The following is a 22,221-nucleotide window of genomic DNA, read 5'->3' on the forward strand; positions in this document are numbered from 1 at the left end:
GGTTACCTAATCGTCTTGAACTCACATGGTGAGTTCCTTTTTTTGGACATCTATCAATGATTTCCCAGTTGCCAAGAAAGGTTTTCCTAAGATAATAGGGATGTTTTTATTTGCTTCAAAATCTAAAATAAGAAAATCAGCAGGAAAAGTAATTTTTTTTAGCATGTACAATAACATCTTCAATTTTCCCCTCAGAATGTGCTATCAATCTATCTGCCAATTGTATTGCAACCGTTGTCGATGTAACCTAACCAATACCCAATCACTTAAACACAAACATGGGCATCAAGTTTATACTCACTCCCAAATTACATAAATCTAATCCATAATAAGAGTCTCAAATGTAGCATGGTATGGTAAAACTTTTTGGATCTTTCATTTTCAGTAGTAGTTTGTCTTGCAATGCATTCTTGTGTCAAAGCTACTGTCTCAAATTCCCTCAACCTCCTATTATTAGAAAGGATGTCCTTTATGAATTTAGCATAATTCAACATTTACTCCAGAGCTTCCAAAAGAGGGATGTTGATATGTAGCTGTTTAAGCACATATAAGAATTTCTTAAATTGTGCCTCTCGCTTCTACTTCTGGAACCTCTATAGATAAAGAGGTGGTGGAACTTTAACCTTAATCGGGCAGCTTTTATAAGGTGATGGTGCCTCCGTATTTGTTGTGGGCATTTAACCTTTAGGGTTATTCTGTTATGCTTGTGTTTCGACAAGGGTCATAGGGGCAGGCTTCTACACTACGGGAATTTCAACATTTCGTGAGACTTTTACTTAATTATTAAGTATGTAAAGTGTCCATTCGGTTAGCTAGTCTTTAGGCTATAAATACTTATTATTTTTCTTTGAAAAAAAAACTTTTGGACTTTGTTAATGTTATGCTGCCAAAATTGTGAGGCAAAACTTTTCTCAAATTTCGTTCAAAGATTCGATTGGCTTCCTAGCGTTCTAGTTATGTCAACCGTTGCCCTTTGTCGAAACCGAACTTATCACTACTCGTAGTGTGGCGTTCAAACATACCGAGGTTCCTATCTTGTTAGATAGTGGGTCGAGGTTTTCCTTTACCATACCCAAACCGAACTAAAACAGCCTATAAACAACGGGTCGATACTAAATCAGTATTAGTTCTTGTTTGCACTTTTTGTTCAACCCCATTTCTCCATTTACCAAATTGTACCTAAACCGGCCATTCCATTCGTACCATTTCATAATACCATTTCGTTCTTAGCCTTCATACTATTACGCCCATTTTTTCAATTTCCCTTACCTAATTGAACCAATTCATTCATTTATACCTATTCGGACCCTAAATCTGAACTTTCAATTCTTCTTACCTATTCCAATTCGAACCAAAACCAATATCCTTCTTTCTCTTATCCAACCTTTCAATTAAACCTAGCGTAACTTCTTATCGACGATCGGGCACACTAATACTACTCGACTCTTCCGAGGCGGATCGTATCAGTAAGCCTCATTGTAAGATTTCAAAAGAAGGGCTCCATTTGCAAACACATCACAATCATTCTAGTATGTGCGTTAAGACCATTATAGAAAGTCTCCAATTGGATGCAGTATGGAATACCATCAATATCCATTGATATTGTGTCAATCACGTATTGTTTCAATTAATAACCATTTTCTCATATCAATTTACTAATTTAATTACTTACCAACATAATGTATATGTGTCAGGAAGTATGATTGTGATAGTACTTGACTTAGCACAACTACCAAATGCACGAAACATCTCTATCAAAACTTTATTGAATATAAACTAAATTTGCATAACCATTCTAGCATCAACAAGATTAAGTAACAATAAGTAATCATGTTTTCACGATTCTCTTCCTCTTTTCTCCCTTTGTTTTGCTCTTAGCAATGCTTTCTTAAGCTATTTCCAACACTCTCTTGTTTCTTACTCGTGGAAATTGTGTCCCACTGCTCAATGGATGAATGCAACATTGCTATTTTTAGCTTTGATTCCCTTGATTTCCTCCATGTAGGTAGTGTCCGTATGCACTTCTCAATAGCCGATAAGTTTGTTCGTTAAATCAAGTGATGTGTTTGGGATGTTGAAGACCGTATCTTTTAGTTTTGGTTTTTTTTCTTCGTTCCTTTCCATGTGCATACGATTTGGGCTCTAATTGGGTCACAAAAATTGTCAAGCTCTTCCGACATTAGGTTAGACGTGAAATGAGGCCCAAATAAAGCTTCAGTGGGCGTCTATGCATATAGATTCTTAAGGCCCAAACTGTTGGACTAATGCTACAACAATTGCTGTGGCATTGAGCCTTTATCTGTCAACTTTTATTATTTCTATCCACTGTCTTCATTAAACACCTAATAGATGAAAAATGTGAGTTTAGCATAGCAATTGGTAAAAATAGCAAATTTCATAAGACTATTTTAGTAAAACAGAATTATAGGTGAAACTATAGAAATTGATTAGAAATCACTAGGAATTTTCATTAAATATGAGCCTAAAAGTATTGAAAATAACTCTATATTTTAGAATTATCACAATCATCGAACAAAATTTAAGTTTTATTGTTTACTATTCATTTGAATAATATTAAAAAGATTTAAAATATATATATTACTATTTATGTATTTTGATAATAAAATTTAAATATAAATTTATATTATTAAATATAAAAATGAATGTGGCTCAAATTCATGAAATATTTGCGACAAATATTTTAGCTTCAGAAACCAATTATACATTCACAAGAAACCAGTAGGTATTGATGATGGAACTTTCATAGTTCATACCAATATAGTTTGGGTTTTTTTTTATTTTAATCCAAATTCAACAATAAATAATTTTCCATTAACACAAACAAAATTGAGTTTAGCTATCCATATTCTAAAATTCAATTCAGTTGTCAAAAACCGACTTTGCTGACTCACAACTAATTGACTTTCATTTCTTCATCCATTTTCTATATATATTCACTATTACCAACGGATTGCCCAATCTCAAAATCTGTCTTTCCATTTACTCCTTAAAAAGGGCAATTTAATGGAGTTTCTTCAGAAATCAGTTCCCGGTACCTTGAAGAGATACTGGAGAAGGCGGCGATACCAAAGACTCCACGGCGGCGAAGTGATCAAGAAAAAGAACGTAAAAGTCACGAGGATCGGAGCGAGGTCGCGAAGGTTTTGGAAGATCAAAGCGATACCGACGCTGCGATGGAGGCCGATAAAGCTTTTGACGAAGCTCAAAAACGGTTACATGAATATGATGATAAGATTAGCAGGGACTGTGGGGCATTTGACTGCTGAGAATCAATTCGGAGGGAAACGGATTCCCAAAGCACGAAAGGTTGCTTTGGGTTATTCGAGCTATGAATTTGATCAAAGGTTGGTTTATGAGATTTACAAGAATTTAAGTGCTACCCATGAGCTATATGGATAAAGGAACTTGACGGGTAGGGATGAATCTTAGAAGATGATTTTGTAAATTTGATTCAGTTCAGTTCATTTTTTTCAAAGTCCGTTAGCTAGCAAAGGAGCAGCTTCAAGGACAACTCGACAACTGTAGAGCCTCCTGCAAGTCTGAGGCCATTGCTTGGCAAAGGTGTAATTAGATTGTATAAACAGCTCTTATGTACCAAAAACATATATATATCAACCAATGATTACACAAAAAGCAAGTAAATTACCTCAACCAATAAATTTACTTACGAATTATTTACACATGTTTCAACTTAAACTAATTCATTCAAACTTAATTCAACATCCAATCTTAAAATTTTCAAATCCTCAACCTTAATAGCCAATTATTAATATTTTTTATTTAAATTTACTTATATAGAAATAAATTGATAATATTGAATCATCGGATCATCTATAACCAATGCTAAAAAGTCAATCTAAAGATCGGTTCCATCCACTCTCTAATTTTCAATTGGTTGAATTAGTATTATTTTATTTTATCTTTAATGTTTAAATGCTTTAAACACTAGTTTTAATGTAAACAAAAGTATACAAATAGTTAATAGTTTTTTTTTTAAAAGCATTGATCTTAAATGTTATTCTTTTTAGTAAACCATTAAAATAGTCATTTTTATTTTTTTTCAGATTACATTTTAGTCACTTATGTTATCGCGTTATAACATCTTAGTCATTGAGCCATTAATTGTCATTAACGATGTAACAGTAAACTGATGTAGCACGTTAAATCATCATTTCAAACGAAAATTTTAGGTTAAATTCTATAATTGATCCCTATATTTTTTTCATTTTGGGCAATTTAAATATTAGGAAAACAGGAGAGAATGGAAAATAAAGAGAAAAAAAATGAAAGTTAAAAAAACATAAACGAAAAAAATTAAATTGGAGAATGGCTAGTCTTGGCTATCGAAGCAGTTGACTCCACGGGTAGAGACATAGATGTATTCATTGGTAGAACAATACATTTGACTGGATTCCACGAAGCAGTTGACGTTCATGGTGCAATTTACCTAAATCCTGAGTTAGTGACTAACCATGCGTATGCAATTCATGTGTTTTGATATAAAAATTTTAAATTTTAAAATTATTTTTATTTAAAATTTTCAAAAATTATTTTTAAAAAATAAAAATGATTAAAATATGAAAATTATGTTTTTAATATTTTTTTTTAAATTTTAAAAATTAATTAAATGCTAACTTATAATCCATATGATAATCCACACGTATGCTATGTCAGCAAAAGTTAACAACATCCATTTTAAAAGTGGTTTGACAAAAAAAAATTACAAATTAAAAAATTAAAAAAAAAGCGAAAATTAAATAAAATACTAAAATAATTTTTACTGAGTGAAAAGAATAATTTTACATGTATTTCAATGTGTATAGTAACACAATCAACATGCATTTCAATAACTATTACCGCTAATCTTCCAATCAGCCAATTTAACATGGAATCCAAGAAACAAACCACCATTTCAAACATAAAAATTAACTAAGCAAATTTTACATTAGCCATATGTTGAAGCTCAATTCCGAAAATGGAGAATGCAACGATGTCCATGCTACATCATCTTCGACCAAAGAGAAAAAAATCCGTCCCAAATGGTATTCCATCTAATAAGAGTAGTTGGTCACACTTTTACTCTGTTTTTTTTTTTTTTTTTATGAATGAGAAGTTTAAAAGTCCATCGTGCATCATATATTTATGTATAAAGATGAGATTTTTCATAGTTAGATTTTCTCAAAATATTATTCACACCCAATCTTCTCAAACTTGAACTAGTTGATGATGTAAATTGGACTTACTCACCAAAAGTGAGAATTTTTCACACTCAATTCTAAACTTTAAAATAAAAGTAACTCATATTTCAAATCTATTACTTGAATAATCTTTCAAATCTATACTAACCAAGTAAAGCTACCGGAAGGAGTTGAATAAGTAGAAATTTTATTTTTAAGCATTCACTCTAAAAAACGATTTTCTCCACTTTTATTAATCAGTTCTCAAGAATAGAAGATGCATATAGGGGAGGCTGGCAGGAGCACTGACCTCCCCTAAAATAGAAAATTATCTAATTAGGCCTTTAAAAAATTTTAAAATTTTAAAATTTTAAATTAGTATATATTTTAAAATTTAATTCTTTAAAAATTATAAAGTTATATTATAGACTATTAAAAATACAAAAAATAACAATTTAATTTCGACCTCTAAAAAAATTTTCTAATTTCACCACTAATCAATAACATAAACAGAATAAGAAGGATGTTTGCAACTAATGTTGCCCATTACTGGAAACAATACTTACAGCAGAATCAACAACAACAATAAGATAAACATTCATTCCAGGAATAAAATATGTGCATATTTTATTAGTTTAAAAAAAATGTCAAAAAATATCGTAATTATCTTCATCTATTTTTCTTCTCTCTATTTGGAGGAATAATATATTTTATATTTCTAATATTTTAAGGTGCACTTTGTAAGTGATACACCTATTTTTTAAGAGGAATAGCATGCTCTTCCAGAAACATAATAGTAAGTTGATCTTTTTTTTTTTTTAGGGAAACACTATTTTTTTTCAGTTAAATTTGGAATAAATTGGATTCAAATTAAAATTCAAAGCTTAAAAGTAGTATGTAAATATAAAATTAAAATTATTTTTTGGAATAATAAATTAAGTTACGTGGACCAAGCATGGGCTAGATGTTTCAAAAATATCCAGGCTGCAATTTGGCCCAATCAATAAGCTCTTCTAGGCTTGGCTATATACCAGTACAACTAGGAATTCAGCATTAAAGGTTGAAAGTAGAAAAGAATTGTTTAAAAACAACTTAAATTGAATTCTTTACAATTCAAACCAGTTAAAAAATTATTTTAAGGGTTAAAAATAAATAATTAATTTATAAGAGATCAAATTATAATTTTACCATTACATTAATTTATGATTTGATAAAATTTAAAAGGTTTTTATAATAAATTTACCATTTTAGGAGAATCAAGTCTTCATGACTTTATTTTTACTCTATAAAATGAATTTATTCGAAGGAATACCTTTATAGAATATCTGTATGAGGAATATATTAAATCCAATCAATTATAAATCATACAAATTTATATTTCAACAAAATTATCCAAAATTCATTAAAAAATAGAAAAAGTAAAAAGATTATTAAAAAAATCTTAGTATGGAATAATATTAAAAACTTTGGATCGATACGTACATATGAATACAAAAATAAAACAATAATTATACCAATATTTTCTTTCTCAAATTTATTACATGCCAAAGAGATAGACTAGTGGTTCTACTATGGAGCTACCATTTTTTTTTCTTTTTGTCAAGTTCATTTTTTTGAGTAAATAGCATATAGTATTATTAACATTTAAATATGAATCTTTTAAGAATTTTGTATATAAAAATCTAAAAAATATTGAATAGACCTGCACTAGATACATCATACATACTCTACTCAACACCTACAATAGAATGAATCCAAATAACATAAATCGTAGATGGTGCAGATTATATTTAATCTAGAAAACAGCATTTTCACTTCCATTACCTTGTTATTCATGACTCCGGCTTACATTTCAATAACTTACTTGCTAAGCCAAATGCCCAATCACCAAACCTGCAAAATAAGCCCAATGCATCTAATTAAAACCTTGAATTTGCTTTTCTTTTTCCAGTTCAGAACCGATACGTTCTGGGATTTTCATTGCAAATTATATTGCTCTAACTCTTCTAATTTTCTTAAACCAACCATGTCTGACACCCATATCCAGTGCATATTCGGACATGATTATCACGCTATAATCATTCCAAAGTCTCCAAATGAATCAAAATCATGGAAAAACAATTAACATACCCATGCTGGATGCATACATATTTCCGAGACACGCATCGAGTCCAAGTTACATAGGTTGCAAATGTAGGTCAACTATTAAGAGGGATATATACACAAATTGTCAAAATGCAGAGGCTATATTGCACCTAATACTCATCTTGGCCATTTAATCCGCCCCATACTTGACCCAGAGTCCAAATAACATAGAACGGCATACCAAGAAACATTCTTAAGAGAATGGCTTGGTCAACCATTTCAGGATGATAATCAAGGCATATATAAAGGCAAAGATGGAATTAAAGTAAAACACTGCACAAATAACTAAAAGGTAAGGTTTACCTTGTAAAGAGACTGCCATGGGATCTTCGTAGCTTAGAGTACCATGCTTTATCATAAGCCGTGATTTTAATACAGGGAACATGTGCTATGTAAGGCCAACCCTCTCCTTCCCCTTCCTTGCACCACTTTTCCAAATGTGGGCATCCCCAAATGACTAGGTTCTTGAGTGTTGTGAGACTCTTTAGTCCCTGAGGCAATGACATCAAATGAATACAATATTCGAAATTCAACTCACAAAGGGAGGTGAGATGTTCTATCTGGTTTGGAACAGAAGTAAATCCGTCACACCGACTAATTGTCAATTTTTGAAGACCATTAAGATGCTGGATTTCTGTCGGTAAGGAATTCAACATCGGACAATCCCAAATGCACAATTCCTCAAGATGTGTCAAATGCATGACCCTATCAGATAAAGAGGTAAATCTATCGCACTGAACAATCTTCAGGACACGAAGTGAAGTTAAGCCATTTACATTACCAGGAAACGAAACAAGAGTGTCACACCCACTCAAAACCAGACTCTCTAAAGCATTGAGGTTTTGAAGTGCTTCAGGAATGTCTTTAAGCTTGTGGCAGCTGAAGATTTCCAAGTGTTTAAGCACAGATAGATTATCAAGATGATTCGACAGAGACCTGAGGTCAGGTAACGGCCCCATATTCAACTCCTCAAGGTGTGTTTGATTTTGCAACAAACCACTGGGAAAATTTGTCAAGCCAGAAAGGTCATGGATCTTAAGTGAACCAAGATCAGAATGAAATAAGACGCTCTCCCTTTCATAAATTCGAAGCTTTTTGAGGGTTGGAAACTTTGGCAATTCAATCAACTCAGGGCATTTCCTGAAAACCAAGATTTGCAGACGAGGAAAATTCCCCCTTCCCTCAACTGTTTTCCACGTCTCCAAAACAGGCATCGAGTCAAAAAAGAGTTCCTCCAATGATGAGAACGGATTGATCCCATTTCCATAGAATTCACTGCTAATGCATTTCACAGCATCCATTCCCTTTATTTTAAGAACCATGAGCAACGGCAGTTCCCCTAGAGGTGGAAGGTGTGAACATCTTTTACACTGGTCAAGCTCAACTAACACCAGATTCGGTAAATCAATCAACCAACTGGGAAGCCTTAAACCTTGATAACAGCTTATCCGAATATACTCCAGATTATAATGAGGTTGGAGACTGCTAAGAACCTCTTCTTCATTATCTGGAAATTCCCCTGCTTGTTTTCCCCAGATTAAACTCAATGATCGGAGATTTTGCTTCCTTATCAAGTTGGCACTCTTGGCTTCAGTTGAACCTGTCACATTATCGAGTTCCTTTAGAGACAACTCCTTCCCAAGGTCTAACTCTTTAAGTTCGCCAATTCCACAACCATGGTCCTTCCTTACTATAAATATACTCAGTTCTACCAATTGAGTTAGGTGCCCAATTCCAGGTGGAGTTTGCTCAAGAGAATCACAACGTGAGATATCAACACACTTTAGGCTTCTCATATGTTGCATTCCTTGGGGTAGCTCACAAAGATAGCGACAGCTGGACAGTTTCATAATCTGCAAGTTTAGGAGGCAATTGGCAGACTGGGGCAATCTTTTGATGCGAGAGTAAGACAAGTTTAGATACGTCAAGTGCACCAAGTTACAAAAAGAATTCGGAATTCTCCGGATGCATATACTCCCGTGATCACGTAAATTTAAATATCTAAGGTGTACCATCTTTCCTAGCGACTTCGGTATTTGATACATATCGCAGTCCAGTGCTCTCACATGTTTCAAAGGAGGACAATTGGCTTCAGTCAGACGAATGCCATCAAGAATGAGGGACCGCACTGACGAACAGCTTTTGAGGAGATTATATTGTTTGTCCGAATGAATCCTTTCGTAACTGGAAGGAGGCATTGGTTGGATGGGAATATGTAAGTGCCTAATCTGTTTTGGAGACCCAAACGACTGGTTGTTGTCATACATATAACATTCGAACCTCATTATCGAAATTGCAAGGTCATGAACGAGATCATGCATTTTACAGGTCACAGTGCCATCATGATATTCAGTAACATCTTGAAAGAAGGACCTCCAAGTTAACTCGAGGAATATCTCATCTCCAATTTCACGCAACTCCCTACGTCCTCTAGAAGGAACAAATCCATTTGCCATCCATAACTCTATCAACTGAGATTTATCCATTTCACAATCTTTCGGGAATATCGAACAATACGCAAAGCACTGCCTTAAATATGATGGTAGATTGTCATAACTTAATCTCAAGGCAGGTAAAATGCCGCTCCCGTCATCCGGTAACTCCCAGATCTCACTTTCTTTAACAGATAGCCAGTCACTTTCTCTACGCTTTAACCGCAACATGCTTCCAAGAGCTTTTACAGCCAAAGGAACCCCTCCACACTTCAGAACAATTTGCTTTCCAATTCTTTCCAATCTCGTGTATCCCTCCTCGCTTTCCATCAGAAAAGAACGCTGCTTGAATAGTAACCAAGAATTCTCATCCGATAAATAGTCCAAATGGTATATGGGAAGAGTAGCCATGATGAGAGCAACTTTCTCGATCCGGGTTGTAACTATGACCACGCTGCCTTTTGCTCCAACCTTCAATGAATTCCTAAAACCATCCCACTTTTCATAGTTTTCATTCCAAACATCATCTAATACGAGAAGAAATCGCTTCCCCCTCAGCTTTTCTTGCAAGTATCGTTGCAGAGGGTCGAGCTCCTTGATATCACAAGGACTACCATCAATGGACTCAATAACTGCTTTTATCAACCTTCTGACTTCGAAAGCATCGGATACACATACCCAAATCCTCAAACCAAAACCCCTTTCAACCCTTTCATCATTGAACACCAGTTGAGCAAGAGTAGTCTTTCCAAGTCCACCCATACCACAAATGGCATAAATGGACAAATCATTTTGATCCAACGAACTACCGAACAACCCGTTGATTACGTTCTCTTTATCCTCATTTCTTCCCAATATTTCAGATTCATTGACCAGCGAGCTAGTTAATCGCCATTCCCTATCATCAATTTCTAAATCCCCAACTTTTTCAGTCAAATGGAATTTGTTTTTCTCCTCTGCTACAGCATCTAACCGCTGCCTAATTTGCTTAAGTTCATGAGCCTTCTTGAAAGTAAACACAGTGGAATTTTTAAAGGAAAAGAAATCACTTACTTTGCTGCTCATGTTTTCTCGAGCTTTCCATAGGAAAGCTTTTGCAGCAAACTCGTCGAGTAAATCATCAGCATCATAAGCGATATCCTTGAGTTTTCTGAGCCAATTCCTGACGGCCTCACTCCTCCATTGTTTCTGCTCTGCGTCTTGAAGCACGGCTTGAATCGTACTTAAAGTGCTCTCGAGATCTTGAAGGTCGGTTTCCAAATTACTTGCGATTTCAAATTCACGAAGAGCTAGAGAATTGAGGTTCCCTAAGATGGTACTCACAAGGGAAGAAACAAAAACATCTGCCATGGACACCCCGGAGAACTCAAAAGATTCAAATGAAACTTAAGAGAGAATAAAAGAAGAACGATTTGAGGGAAGCAATGGAGCTTAGAAACAAAAGTAATGAAGTAAAAGCTGCAGAGAATTAGGAGAGAAATGCAAAGAAGAAATGACTGGGGAAAAAATGGAATTGATTCGTACATGGAATTGGAAGTCTGGTTGACTGCTGACTGAGTTGACTCAGGACATGATTAAGGAGTAATCGGAAATTTACGTGATATTTCTGCCTGACCTTTTTTTTTTTTTTGTAAAGAAATTTAATTGAGATAAATATGTATTGACGTTGTTTAGTACGAGCAGAGTTGGATGCCCCTATTTATCTGAATTTTATCATCAACCAAAGGAGGAGTAAAATGGAATATTTTTATGAAAATGGAAAAGCCTTTCATCAGATCAACTAAAGAGTCAGCAAGAGAATTTGTCTTTTTAGGTATTTGCTTAAATAGCATTCTTCACTTATGTTTGTACAATTATTAGATTTGCACAATTAAATCCATGTTTGCATGTTCTCTATTAATATCTTTGATATTTAGACCACAATCAGTCTCAATAACAACATTCACCCAATTGGCTTTTCAAACTACTTAGAGTCTATCGTAAATAGCCCAAAGCTTAGCTTGTAGCACACTATATCTCCCAATGTTCCTTCCTATTTCCCACATCCATCCACCATACTCATCATGTGCCACTGCTGCAGGTTGCAAGCATCACCTATATTCAGTTTAAAGAAACCAATGGATGGTGGTGCCCATCGAAGCACATTACTTACTCCTAATTTGACCAATCTCTGTTTGAATAAGTTCACTTACTATCACGAAGAAATGATTACATTACTTATGTCAAAAGAATAATCTTAGAACATGTAAAGATCAAATTGTCTTGACATTGTTAAAAAATAAGAGATGCTGAATTTCAACCATTCAATTTTTTTTTTTTTGAAATTTCAGGTTGTTGAGATTTTCTGCAAAATTTGGGAAGATAAAGAATGGTTATACATAATAAGAATATAATTGCCAAAAGAATGAAAGTGGGTAGAATATGATTAGGTAACTTCAACACACTTGCTGCTTGTATTGAATTCCCGCGTTTCGAGAATGCCCCATCTTATGGTGTACAAAACAAACAGAATTTTGAAAATGAGTGTAATAATTGTTTATATAGGAGCTTTTAATGATTCTCCATATATTACCATTCTAGCGAATCGTGTAGTCAATAAAAGATTATCTAATTTAAATTAAAGGTGTTTAATGGGTTGATATTGGTAATAAAATAGGAAGATTTGAACTATGATTTACACAAATTACAAAAAAAGATGCAGTGACAAAATTAAAGAAGATTTCTCCAACAATGCTAGAAAATATGATTTTTATTATGCTCATTTTTGCATCCAACTTATTTATATGATCAGGAATAAGTTTACTTACAAACATTTATAACATTACAAAAAAGCATATTTTTTTAAATAAAAAAAAAAGTAGTAGTTTACTGCTTTGTAAAATTATTATTATTTCAAATATGTTTCCTAATTATCAAAATAATTATTAATTAAAATACACCATAAATTGAATCCCTAGAGACCGTGAAATATAATAGTTTTAAGGTATATAATACAGGCATTACATTGAATATTTAACCACTCCATGAAATTAATTTATTTTATTATTATATTTACAATATAATTGTTTTTCTTATTTGCCAAATGCCCCATATTAGACTATATGATATGACATCACTGAATTTATCTCCGCTTTTACTCCAAATTCATCATAAATCCAATGTTCATTTTCTTTACTATTCCATTTTCAAATATTGTGATTTCAACCAAAAGATCAAAAATAGAGGTTTTATTAGTAGGACTATATATGATGACATCAACACTGGGCTCTGATCAGGCCTAAAATTAAAGAAAATTGCGCATTTCAACCAAGAGTTCATAGTCGAACCAAATCGAGTTCATATCAGGTCTATGTATGACATCCACAATGGGTTGAGATGCTCACAATAGGTTAGGATAGGGTCTAACATGAAAAAAAAAAACGAAAAAAGAGTGAATTTCAACCAAAAGGTCAAAGTAGAGATGCTCATAATCATTAAGTTGGGTTCAAATCAGGTCTATATATATAAATATCAACTGTGAGAACATTTACTACTAAGAAATATTTTATCAATGTCATATACAACACAGTGCACACTGCATTTGACTACAAAAGTCAAAAGACATGATCCCTTTCTGTTCTATCACAAGTGAGCACAAATCCGATTATTCATTGACATAGAAAGACCAGCTCGGTAAGTGGTGGAAAAAGAAATTTAACGAAACAAAACCGAAACTCCCTCAATTCTTGTGCTGCATTCTCCCACTTTCTGCACCGGCAAAGGGATCGATTATCACATTTATCACAACCGGCTTCCTTGCAGAGAAGGATTCAGAAAGGGCAGATTTTAATTCGTCAGGTGTCCCGACAAGGTAACCCTTTCCCCCAAAAGCTTCGATTAAAGTATGGTAAGCAGCACCAGGAACAAAGGAAGTGGGCGCAGGGTCATCTTTGAAAGGGCCACTTACTTCTTCAGGGCTCCTTCGGTCACCACCGTAAACACCACCGTTGTTAAAGACTATCACAACAACAGGCAACTTGTATCGAACCAATGTCTGCATTATAAGAACAGCATATTTAAAAGATAAACAAATACATAAAGCACTTCAATAAGCAAAAGGCATTTGTAAGTCAAACAACATAAAGAGCGTTTATAATTTGGACGATTTTTAATGCACCTCTAAAATTTAAAATAAGAACATAGAAAACATGACACATCGAACAAAATACAAAAGAGAAATGCTCTTCATTAAGTTATTATTGAACACCCAGCTTTCAGCAGACTACTTTTCTACTAATCCATCATGATACTCACCAGGACATAAACATAAATATGCATGCATACACATACTTAAGACACATAAGTACATACTTATGTGATTCTGGGTGTGGGTGGGTATGTGTGAGAGACAGAGAGAAAGAAATACGGGACTCATATACAAGAAACTGTGATACAATCCACTAATGATTTCCGAATCCTGAGAAAAGTTCCCATATTCAGTTCAACATTATATTAAAGATGCTAATCAAAATTTTCTTTCACAATTCGGCTAACTTGATCAACAAGGAATTTTTGCCAACAAAATGAAACAAAGATAAGTTATTATAGCCCCTAAGAAACACCATCATCTCTACCTTAGGCAGCATTAGATTTAGTTTCGTCAATAGAAACAAGAAAATTAGTTCAATATTCCAGTTATCAGTTCAAGCCAATTTAGATTGATAAACAACAGGAAGTGTAATATCAAACCTCCTGCTGAAACTAAAAGAAGTAACTACAAATAAATCATATCATCCTAAATCATCAAAATAGCATTCACATTCTATTTCTTCATGAGTAAGAGCATTAAACATAACAGACTTCAGAATTAAGATAACAAATTTAATTATGCAAGTGACGCTTTAACAGTAAATATTAGAAAATATACCTCAACCTCCATAGCACTGAACCCGAATCCCGAGTCCCCTTCGACTGCAACCACAAGCCGTTCTGGATTAGCCACAGCAGCGGCAATGCAATAACCTAAACCAACTCCCATTGTCCCCCAAGTCCCTGCATCCAACCTAGTCCTAGGCTCGGTCTGAACCAGCACAGACCTTCCAACATCCATTGTATTTGCCCCTTCTGAAACCACCACCGGAGCTGGACTCCCAACCCCCAAAATAGCATCTCTTATAATCCTCATAGGAGTCAAAAAGTTAAACGGCACAACATCTTTCGCCAACTGAGCTTCCATTTTCGACACATTATCCTTCACCTTCTTCGAAATAGCCTCCACCCAAGGATGAGACTTTCCCAAACAAAAAGGGTCATCTTTAATCTCCTTATTAATCATCTCCAAAACCTTCTTAGCATCCCCAACTAAACCTAAATGGGGTTTTCTCAACTTAATCTCTTCTTCAGAAACATCCACTAAAATGAACTTCACATCTTTATCCCATTTAGGACTCTCCCCAAAGTGCAATAACCAATTGAGCCTTGCCCCAACAACCAATGCAACATCACATTTGCCAATGGCGAGTGACCTTGCAGCACTGGCGGCCAACTCATGATCGTCGTTCACCAGCCCTTTACCCATTGGAGTTGGCAAAAAGGGGATTCCCGTTCTTTCAACCAACTTTTTTAGTTCCCCTTCAGCTCGGGCATAAGCCGCCCTTTGCCGAAAACAATCAATGGCCTTTCCGCCTTCCTCAACACACTAACCGCCTTTTCGATTTCAGAACTCGGCGGTGCTTTTGTTGCTTCAAAAACCCTTCCTTTCTCGACCTCGGTTAACAATTTCTCAGCTTCGGATTCAGTTATCGTCTGATGTAATACATCAGTCGGTAAATCCAAATAACACCCACCGGGTCGACCCGAAACTGCAGGATCCAAAACCCTAGCAACACAATCGGGAATTTCCTTGATATCTATGGCTTTAACAGAGAATTTCGAAAAGGGTTTCACTGCTTCGATCTGATCAAGCTCCTGGAAATCTCCACGACCGGAATCCTTCTGATCGGAGGAGCCAGAGATCATGACCATGGGCCAGGTGTTGATCATAGCATTGGACAAACCGGCCAGGCCGTGGACGCAACCGGGCCCGGAAACAGTCAAGAGAAGACCGGGTCGGCCCGTGAGGTAGCCATAAGCAGAAGCCGCATAACCAGCGGATTGTTCGTTGTGAAAAGCAATAAAACGGATACCCAATTGGACTGCACGGTTGGCGAGGCCAGTAACGGGGATACCCACGACGCCAAACATGTGGGTGACGCCGAAACGGGCAAAGGACTTGGCTGCTAAAACATTGCCGTCTAAACAGTCCGCCATCTTTTGTTTTATTGTTGATGAACTTTTGTTGTGGATGAAACTTTTGAAGTGAGAATGGTTTATAAAGAAATTATAAAATTACAGCGAACTAACTTCCAAAATAGAAAATAACAATGTAATCAAGGAAGAAAGTTTGACCATTAGAGCTAGAGTGTTAAAATGGGATTTTGGTTAGATTTAAAGAGGTAGCGTGGTAGTAGAGACAAGAGAGCTGTATGTATCTAATTTTCAAAGGGATGGAGTGGAGGAGCTGTATCTCTTAATATTTTGTGACTCATTTCTTGCTCTTTTATTGAATTTGTTTTCTACTTTTTCTTTGTGTGTTGATCATAAATGGGACGGTATGAGCTTTAGACTCGACCCACCTTCCAAATTGATCTGATGCTTTTTGTACAGGGTTAAGACAGTGGGTGAATTTCTAGTGGTTAAAGCTTATTCAAATCAGTCCTTTTTTAAGTATGGTTTTCGGCTTTTCAATCCAAGATTGTTATGCACTCAACTCTAACTCTCACAGATTCTATTATGAGCTCTAAAAAGGTACTTATATCAATATTTTTCATAAAAAAGTAAAAGAAATTTTGGTGTGAGTTTGGGCTTTGATCTTGTTTGGTTCCACTTTTGGTTTTATGCTTCTTTTCCTTGTGTTGCCTTTTGATGCTTTTGTGAGATCCTTAATCTTCTTTTTGAATGAATAAATGATTCATATGCTGTCAAATCTAAGTGATTAGATTGGTGGGTTTTGTTTAAAAAATAGATTAATTAAATGAAGACATATAAAGGAAAGATGAAAGATGTTAAAATTTGGACCTAATCGATTCAGTACAGCAAATTTGGGATTAATCAAATTAAAGAAAAATTATTGCAAATGTTAAATTTTAACCTAATTTGTACAATCGGATGTTAATTGAGGGAGGTCGCATCTGTTACTTAACTTTTCAAATTTGGGCGTCGGCTCTGATATAGCAAATTTGCTCTTTGGTTTGACCGAGAGTGTCGCCATCACGCACTACTAAACCTATTTATGGATTCTTTCAAAATTATGCTCAAATTCGTATCATTAACTCAAATAATAATTTTTTTTTATCATTTATTACTATTATTTTTAAGATTAATTTTTATTTGGAAAAAAGCAGCTTAAATTTGACAAATTTCTAATTTTGACTTTTTAGACATTTTCATTTTTGTTACTCGAATGAAAAAAAAATTAATTTAATCACTACTGTTACAATAATTTATCATTCTAATCGTTTATCTTTTCTGAGTAAAAAATTCTGATATGACATTACCTAATTCTTTTAATCTATTTTTTTCCGCATAAACACTCAATTAACAGGGTAAAAATTGGTTGAAGGCTAAAAATAAAAAACTAAGGCATCTAAAATTTTAATCGAAAAAACCTCAAAAAAATAAATTTAGGTTTAAAACCTCAAAATTAAAGGAATCGATTAGGGTTTGAATCGAAAGTAATCAAATCGAGGGTTTAGAGAATTAGTTTGATAGTTTAGTTGTTGTCTATTATTATATTGGTGTTCAAGATTTGTTTGTAACAATCATTGGGTCACAATGAATGTGAAGAGGAGTCAACCGAGTTTGAAATCAAGTGCTACATCTGTAATCAAAGCTTGGGATGAAAGATTGGGAATGGTTGGAAGGGCTGTTGGGATGGTATTTGAAGGTGAATGGGAAGAATAACCATGAATTTATAACTGAATTTTCGTTGATCTGCTTGTAGTTATCACTTCTTCCTCTGATTCCGCAACATCAAAAGGATTTTAATACTATTAAAATGCTAGTTGTTTAAAATCAGCTAAAGAAACTCCAATAGCACACTAGGATTGCATTGTGTAACTCCATTTCTAGCCGTTTTAAGTTTCAATTTTGTTCCCCTATTCTCTTTCCTTAAAGGCAGACAATAAACTTATGAAAAAAACAATTTTGAGATTAGAGTTTTAACACAGTAAAAATAGGAGATAAATAGATTTAAAATTTTTATATAATTACATGGAAACTATCGTTCAATTAAGAGTGATTATATGGACAGTACATGTCCTGTCACATTAACCTCAATGAGAAGACAGATAAGTGACTAAATCGATAAATTATTTAAAAGATGGTAATTGAATTGAAATTTTTTATTTAAATAATTAAAATTAAAACGCTTAAAAAAATGTAGTTAATATCGATAGACAAATATTGGCACACTACCTCAAGTCTGCCATAAAAAAATGGTCCTGTCATTGCCGGTGTGTTGGTGGCTATATACATAAATTTTTCCCCGGACGAAGCCTTTGCAGCGGTCAATAATGAGCTTAGCAAAACCAATATTTTCTTTTCTTTATTTGGATATTTGGGTGCCAATAATATTTGTATTCGAATATTAGAATAATCATTTTAAAAAATAAATATCAATTCTCAAAATACTCTTTAATTGAATCCACACAACTTAATAGATATCTGACCAGCAAATCCAGACCCAGAAGTGATCTAACACCAAATTCTGCAAGGGTAACCAATGTTGAGCAGGATATGGACATGGTTATTGGCTCTCACTACCTCGTCATCATAGTCATCCATTGAGCAAGGCCTCTTCAACTAGGTTGAGTTTTGTGCTTTACCTGCTAAAACTCCAGGTGACCCACATGCATGACCATGGTCAAAGTCAAACCGGTTCTCATTACTCAGTAACCACAGCTTCGCATTCAGATAACACACTTGAGCTCCTCTTGCTTTGCTGTGATCAACAAATTCACCTAAAACTCCATAGAAGATGACCATAATTCCAATGCAGGTATCAATTATTTACAATGTTCAATACAATAACAACGTTGATAGGATTCCACATATACAGCAGTAATTTTCCTTCGCTATTCACTCGAGTTTGAGTAGTAAAATAATAGTATGTAGCAAAATATAATCACATGAAGCTCAATTTAAACCCAAACTTAAAGTTCTTATGACGACAGTCCGTGACAACAAAACCGCAATGCCTGTAAGGGCAAGGCAGAAAAGGCAATTGGTAAAGCTAAAGAAAAATGTAACTAAAATTCCTTTTAGAAACATATTACAAACTTGGAAATTCAATTGTAACATTTTCAAGTGCCTAAGCAAATCATCATAGTGAAACAGTAAATTCTAACAAACAAAAACAACCAAATCAAACCCAGCATTTCTGAATCATTACTTCATTATGCATCTTCGTCCCCTGCCAAACTGTGGTTCATATTTCAGGTTCAATCCCCGAAATAGTTACCAGGTTATCTATTTTGAATAACAGCCATGTCTGTAAATGAGAAACTTTAAGGATCCTGCTCCTCATTTTGATTTGGTGAAGCAGGAACTTCCTCGTTTCCGTCATTTTCAACAGGTTGATCAGATGGAGGGGGTTCTTCGTTTCCACCATTCTCAGGGTGGAAATTTATGGGGAACTTTGTCACCCTGGGCTTATCAGATAGAATATTTCTTTGGACTTTCTCAATCAAGACCTTTGGGGGAGGCTCCTCTCTAAGCTGCTCATCATCATAATCATTGTTAACATAGTAGCCGACTCGGATAAACTCTTGGCCAAGATATGAACAAGTCAGGAGAAGCACTGTGACACCTATAATATCTTCTTCACGGATCCTTGATGGGTCTGGCGGGTCTGCCTGTGACACATTCAAGGACAAAGGTAAGAATTTAAAACAAACACATCAAATCCGCAACTAAAACTGAGTTGGTTGAGATTGCCTGTAGTACAAAACGGTAATTTCCAACATTGACAGGTCCAACAAGTACACTCTCCAGTAGTTGATCGTAAGTCTCATCTTCTGCAGATCCGACATAGATAAGTTTCCATTCTAAATCTGCAACCCAATAAAACATGAATATATTTTAATCTCGAAAAAAACATGATGTCAAGAAAAACATAGTATAACTCAGTAATCACGTATGGGTGGTAAAGTCTTATATTAAATTAATACAAACACATCCATAATCCATTCATGAATGATAAAATAAATTTAGAGTTATTGTCTTCAATGTCAGACAAAAGTAAAACAGAAGCAACCGTGATAGAAATATATCCATGTCTTAAACTCAATTTCCAAGTCCAAGCAACATTCACAACTAAAACATACAAAAACAGGTGTCCGAGCTGAAAAGCTGCTCTTCTACACAGAATTGGCATTCCACATATTTCTTTGTTCTAGAAACTTTAGAATGCTTTTGTGCAAGTTGACTATTAGCAACCCATTCCATGTAAATCCGTTAGTCAATAACTTAGGTTCTAGCATAAATTGTATCAAAATACACATAAATGTATCCCTAGAATGCTAAAATTCTGTACCTCTTCTCTTTAGGGTGTTCTTATAGGGTCATTCAATGGCCTTCCACTGGAAATCAAAGGGCAAAATGCCGAAGCCAATTAACTAGACAATCAAATTAAGCAAACATAAAAGGAAGCTTCATTGACTTAAAGGAAATTTGCTTTACAAAGTAAAACAAAAATTCTTCTTTCTTTTCTTCTTCAAAACAAGGAAAGCTAAATATATTTTCCAACTAACAAAAAGCTTAACTTTCTACAGAAAAGAAAATACAACAAATTCCCACTTCTTTGTTTCATTCTTTAAAAAAGAAAACATACGATATAAACTCGTAAAACCAATATATGCAATCAAAACTTGCAAGTGAAGATCAATTTATGCCTGACCCAAACCCTAAACCCACAATTGTACCACCAATTAACTAAATAACCTTATTCAAGCATACTAAATCTTTTTTCTTCTTGTCCTAACATTTTTCCCATTAATCAAAGAGGGAAAAACACAAAACAAAATATCATAGCCTTGACCTCAAGCAAACCCTAAACCTAAAAAAGAGAGAACTTAAAAACAACAAATGAAATCTTAAAAGTATTCAAACCACAAAAAAAAGGTGTTTCAGAAAGAAAGGTACCATCTTTAAGAGGAGTCAAACACTCGTAGGAAATCTCGAACTGAAAAGCAGACAAGAAGGAAGCTGGGTTATCCAAAACGGTAACATTAGTAATGTTGACGGCACTCATTGTCTCGATTCAAAGAAAAATTAGAGTAATTTCTAGCCGATTAATCCAAACCCCAGCCTCTCGAAAATTCATCGAACTTCAAGTAAAAACCTAATGTAAAATAAACAAATAAAAGCCAGAAAGTTCAGAATATTAAAAGAAAAAAAGAATCAACGGCGAGAAGAACAGGTTTTAGGAAAATTTAAAAAAAAAATTCAGTGGGGGGTTTTGAGATTTTGGGGATTTGGAGCTTGAAATGAACTTAAAATAAAATTGGAATTGATGGTTGGATGGATGGAGTTCGGAAGAAGAAATAAAAGGAGGGAAAATGATGGAAATGGTGATTTGGGGGCAAAATAAAATTAGTTTATTTTTTGTAGCAAAAAAGTAATTAATTAATTATTTATTTATTTAGGGCAAGTGGGAAAGCTGTCCAAAGGTGTATGGTGAAAAGCGGGTTGTCAAATTTGGCGGGAGTTTGGAACGTATGAAAGATTAAAAACAAGATGGAGGATGCCATCTATGTAAATAATAATTAAAATATAATGCTAAATATTACATTGAAATTTATATAACATAATTATTAATATATTTAAGTGTTTAATGTTTTTTTTCTTTTCTATCGAGAGTTTTTTTCAAAAGAATAAGGTTTTAACTTTGTGTGCTTATTTTTTTTTATCTTTCAAATTGTTTTAGAATATTTTTTTATTTGCGAATTGATCATTTTCTTTTGTTTTCTCTTCATCTTTTTGTATAGTTATTTTATTTTATTCGCAATGTTCAAGAAATAATTAAGAAAGAAAAAAATTTTCAAGAACTGATTATGAATACAATGGACATAAATTTCAAACTCGAACCATTTTGATGCAAATCTAATGCTTTCGATAAAGCAAAAGATTTTTCCTTTGCTTTTGGAAGCTTTATGTTGTTTTTTCAGCTCTATTTCTTTGTTTGGTTTTGGGTTTCAATTCATTGCAAGAACAAGTGATATCACTAACAAAGTAAGGTTGATTATATGATGGCTTTAAATATGGTGTCTTAACTTCTCAATCCAAGATACTCATGCATAAAGCTCCATCGATCATGGGGCATTGTGTCTTGAATTTATGCTCTTTTTGCTTGTTCGTTTACAATGTCT

At 34.1% G+C, this 22,221-nt stretch overlaps 4 protein-coding genes across 5 annotated transcripts; 1 reads left to right on the forward strand and 3 right to left on the reverse strand.

The window, feature by feature from the left end:
• The first annotated feature begins 3,024 nt into the window (after positions 1 to 3,024).
• LOC107911311 (uncharacterized) lies at positions 3,025 to 3,420 on the forward strand. The gene has a single exon (XM_016839172.2). It carries the CDS (start codon positions 3,025 to 3,027, stop codon positions 3,418 to 3,420), a length of 396 nt encoding a protein of 131 aa, XP_016694661.1.
• Positions 3,421 to 6,628: 3,208 nt separating this feature from the next.
• Positions 6,629 to 11,447, reverse strand: LOC107912762 (putative disease resistance protein RGA1). Of its 2 annotated transcripts, none has more exons than XM_016841071.2 (2): positions 7,647 to 11,447; positions 6,629 to 7,091 (listed from the first exon to the last, which is right to left on the reverse strand). In XM_016841071.2, the coding sequence occupies exons 1-2, from the start codon at positions 11,123 to 11,125 to the stop codon at positions 7,031 to 7,033; spliced, it is 3,540 nt and encodes a 1,179-aa protein (XP_016696560.1). In that variant the 5' UTR covers positions 11,126 to 11,447; the 3' UTR covers positions 6,629 to 7,030. The 2 variants fall into 2 exon arrangements, with proteins under 2 accessions (XP_016696560.1, XP_040937305.1); XM_041081371.1 differs by lacking the exon at positions 6,629 to 7,091 and having other exon boundaries at positions 7,651 to 7,834; positions 8,125 to 11,429.
• Positions 11,448 to 13,279: 1,832 nt separating this feature from the next.
• Positions 13,280 to 16,355, reverse strand: LOC107912763 (2-hydroxyacyl-CoA lyase). The gene is given in 3 exon segments (XM_016841072.2): positions 13,280 to 13,808; positions 14,682 to 15,406; positions 15,409 to 16,355. Coding segments are annotated over 3 exon segments (1,695 nt in total). The 5' UTR covers positions 16,064 to 16,355; the 3' UTR covers positions 13,280 to 13,493.
• A 2,609-nt stretch (positions 16,356 to 18,964) lies between these two features.
• LOC107912764 (histone chaperone ASF1B) lies at positions 18,965 to 21,459 on the reverse strand. Its single transcript, XM_016841074.2, has 3 exons — positions 20,996 to 21,459; positions 19,790 to 19,905; positions 18,965 to 19,707 (listed from the first exon to the last, which is right to left on the reverse strand). Exons 1-3 carry the CDS (start codon positions 21,102 to 21,104, stop codon positions 19,360 to 19,362), a joined length of 573 nt encoding a protein of 190 aa, XP_016696563.1. The 5' UTR covers positions 21,105 to 21,459; the 3' UTR covers positions 18,965 to 19,359.
• Between the last annotated feature and the right edge of the window lie 762 nt (positions 21,460 to 22,221).

The sequence above is a fragment of the Gossypium hirsutum genome, chromosome A11 (genome assembly GCF_007990345.1).
Source record: "Gossypium hirsutum isolate 1008001.06 chromosome A11, Gossypium_hirsutum_v2.1, whole genome shotgun sequence".
Classification (NCBI taxonomy): Eukaryota; Viridiplantae; Streptophyta; class Magnoliopsida; order Malvales; family Malvaceae; genus Gossypium; species Gossypium hirsutum.